General features: G+C 53.3%; 1 protein-coding gene across 1 annotated transcript; it reads left to right on the forward strand.

Moving 5' to 3' along the window:
* The first annotated feature begins 383 nt into the window (after positions 1–383).
* LOC308096255 (potassium voltage-gated channel subfamily A member 1) lies at positions 384–2362 on the forward strand. Its single transcript, XM_080443620.1, has one exon. It carries the CDS (start codon positions 493–495, stop codon positions 2134–2136), a length of 1644 nt encoding a protein of 547 aa, XP_080299746.1. The 5' UTR covers positions 384–492; the 3' UTR covers positions 2137–2362.
* The last annotated feature ends 1055 nt before the right edge of the window (positions 2363–3417 follow it).

Here is a 3417-nt window from a genome sequence, read left to right on the forward strand (position 1 = left end):
AAACATTTTTTTGTAAGCAAGCCTAAATAAGCTACACTTTAGAAACAAGCCCCCCAAAAAAGCAACCTGCAACTACCAATTTTTTACAAGCATTATTATTGTTGAGTGCTTTCTTGGGGTTTAATCCTTTCTGTAATTTTTTTTGCAAACTGTTAATAAAGTATTCAATCAATCAATCAGTGGCTTTACAGAAAAAAAGAGTCGCTTATAATAAGCCGACATGGCAACACTAGTGGAGAGCCTGTTTATAAACTCAGCTCGCGCCGTGGGCGGGAACACCAACCAACTGTAGCCTGGATAGTAAGTGAGAGGAAAGAGACAAAGAGAGAGAGAGAGATAGTAGTAGCGGTGGAGGAGACTCGACCAAGCTTTTGGAGAGATGATGGCAGGCGACGGCTGTGGTTGAACTGGGGCTCGGACGCGGAGGGAGGGGGGGCGCAGCCGGCGGCCCTGCCCTTGCCCCGTGCGTCTCCATAAGGTGCGACCACCTCTATGGACGACCACCTCAGCCTCCTGCTGCAATCCCCCCCACCGAGCGTTACCAAGACCCGGCGGGGCGACACCCTGGTGAACCACGGCTACACCGAGACGGAGACAGAGAACGAAGACGCCGTCATGACGGTGGTGGCGACGTGCGACAACATGCTGGAGGAGTCGGCGGCTCTGCCGGGCCACCATCACTCCCTGGACCGCTACGACAAGCCGGACCACGAGTGCTGCGAGCGGGTGGTCATCAACATCTCCGGCTTGCGCTTCGAGACGCAGCTCAAGACCCTCGCCCAGTTCCCGGACACCCTGCTGGGGGACCCCAAGAAGAGGATGAGGTACTTCGACCCTCTCCGGAACGAGTACTTCTTCGACCGGAACCGGCCGAGTTTCGACGCCATCCTCTACTACTACCAGTCGGGCGGGCGCATCAGGAGACCCGTCAACGTGCCCATTGACATCTTCTCCGAGGAGATCCGCTTCTACGAGCTGGGCGAGGAGGCCATGGAGAAGTTCAGGGACGACGAGGGCTTCATCAAGGAAGAGGAGCGACCGCTACCCGACAACGAGTTCCAGAAACAGGTGTGGCTGCTCTTTGAGTACCCGGAGAGCTCAGGTCCGGCGCGGGGCATCGCCATAGTGTCCGTCATGGTCATCCTCATCTCCATCGTCATCTTCTGTCTGGAGACGCTGCCGGAGTTCCGGGACGACATGAAGGACCCCGTCGCCGCGCCCAACGCCGTCAACGGCTCGCTGCCGTACGACACGGGGGGCGGCAACCCCTTCTCGGACCCCTTCTTCGTGATAGAGACGCTGTGCATCATCTGGTTCTCGTTCGAGCTGCTCGTGCGCTTCTTCGCGTGCCCGAGCAAGGCCGTGTTCTCCAAGGACATCATGAACATCATCGACATCGTGGCCATCATCCCGTACTTCATCACGCTGGGCACGGAGCTGGCGGAGAGGCAGGGCAACGGTCAGCAGGCCATGTCTCTGGCCATCCTGCGCGTCATCCGTCTGGTGCGCGTGTTCCGCATCTTCAAGCTCTCGCGTCACTCCAAGGGTCTCCAGATCCTGGGCCAGACTCTGAAGGCCAGCATGCGCGAGCTGGGCCTGCTCATCTTCTTCCTCTTCATCGGAGTCATCCTCTTCTCCAGCGCCGTCTACTTCGCGGAGGCCGACGACCCGGACTCGGCCTTCACCAGCATCCCCGACGCGTTCTGGTGGGCCGTGGTCACCATGACCACCGTGGGCTACGGGGACATGCACCCCGTGACCATCGGGGGCAAGATCGTGGGCTCGCTGTGCGCCATCGCCGGCGTGCTGACCATCGCGCTGCCCGTGCCCGTCATCGTCTCCAACTTCAACTACTTCTACCACCGCGAGACGGAGGGCGAGGAGCAGGCGCAGTACCTCCACGTGGGCAGCTTACAGCCGCTGCAGGCGGAGACGGAGGAGGAGGACGGGGAGGAAGGAGGCAAGACCTCCCGCTCCTCCTCGTCGCTCAGCAAGAGCGAGTACATGGTGATCGAGGAGCAGGGCTTCAAGCAGCAGCAGCAGCAGCCTAACTTTCTCACGACAACCACCACGACCACCACGCAGGTCCAGCAGAATTGCGTGAACATCAACAAAAAGATCTTCACCGACGTGTAGGCTGTGTAGGACTGTGGGCCCTGAACACAGGAGGGGGCGGGGGGGACAGCCGGTCCCGTTACGCGCCAACGTTACGCGCCACTCTGTGCCGCGCAACCCATAGACAGAACGATAGAGATAGAGCTATGACCCCCCCTGTCTGTTCAGACACCGCGCGCTGCCGCCTGCCTCGTGTTCCATTCTTAAGAATCAGAATTTACCATTTTAATGATCAGAATTCATAATTATATTATAGTAGGCCTGCCTGTGTGGTTCCATTCGCACCTGGAGAGAGAGAGAGAGGGAGAGAGAGAGAGAGAGAGGGAGAGAGAGAGAGGGAGGGAGGAGAGAGAGAGAGAGAGAGAGAGAGAGAGAGAGAGAGAGAGAGAGAGAGAGAGAGAGAGAGAGAGAGAGAGAGAGAGAGAGAGAGAGAGAGAGCTCTCCTGAAGTTTTAGGCTTTTGATTGACTGATTGAATACTTTAACAGTTTGCAAAAAAAGAAAGTACAGTTCTATACAAAAGGATGCTAAAAAAAAAGCACTATGGCTCGTTTCCATTCGGGTCCTGTGTATTCAATTCATCAACCAAAAAATGCCTATATCATTCATTCTCTGGGGTGATTATTCTTTTGTTTCCTGCTATTCGGAGGGAATCGACCTATTGTGCATTGACTGTCCATTAGTTTTCTCACAACAGGTAAACACACACACACACACACACACACACACACACACACACACACACACACACACACACACACACACACACACACACACACACACACACACACACACACACACACACACGTGCTTTTAAACTGTGAATGGTGACATGCCTACTATATCGAGGGATAGTCATAGTAATTGCATCATGCATTACGCGCCGTGGTTCGTCTATCATATCATAGCCTTATACGAATAATATTCAGATTCATTTAAATCTCTGTGTTTAGACACGTGACGTCTGAAAAAAACCGTCTGTTCAGCCTTGGATCAAGACTGTCATAGATGTATTTTTATCGAGTCTGACTTTTACTTTCGTATCTATGAGACATGCAAATGTAAAAATCGATAAAATACATATGATATAGTCTTGATCCAAGGCTAGTTCAACATATATCTCAATTTGACCGTTCTGTGCTTTGCCTATGTTGTGAGTTAAAGTCTAGTCAGAATGCTATACACCGCGTTTAAAGAAAGAATCCCCTGTAATAGCCTGGTATTTACTGCGTAATAGGCGCCATGGAAACACAAGGGAGGGACAGCTGATCCATCATGTCTTATTATTGGTACAAAACACGTG

Source organism: Gymnoscopelus braueri (genome assembly GCF_963280865.1).
Source record: "Gymnoscopelus braueri genome assembly, chromosome: 12".
NCBI classification, from domain to species: Eukaryota; Metazoa; Chordata; class Actinopteri; order Myctophiformes; family Myctophidae; genus Gymnoscopelus; species Gymnoscopelus braueri.

Excerpts from the sequence above, each read along its gene's own strand:
- LOC308096255 (XM_080443620.1), top strand. The coding sequence starts at position 493 with ATGGACGACCACCTCAGCCTCCTGCTGCAATCCCCCCCACCGAGCGTT.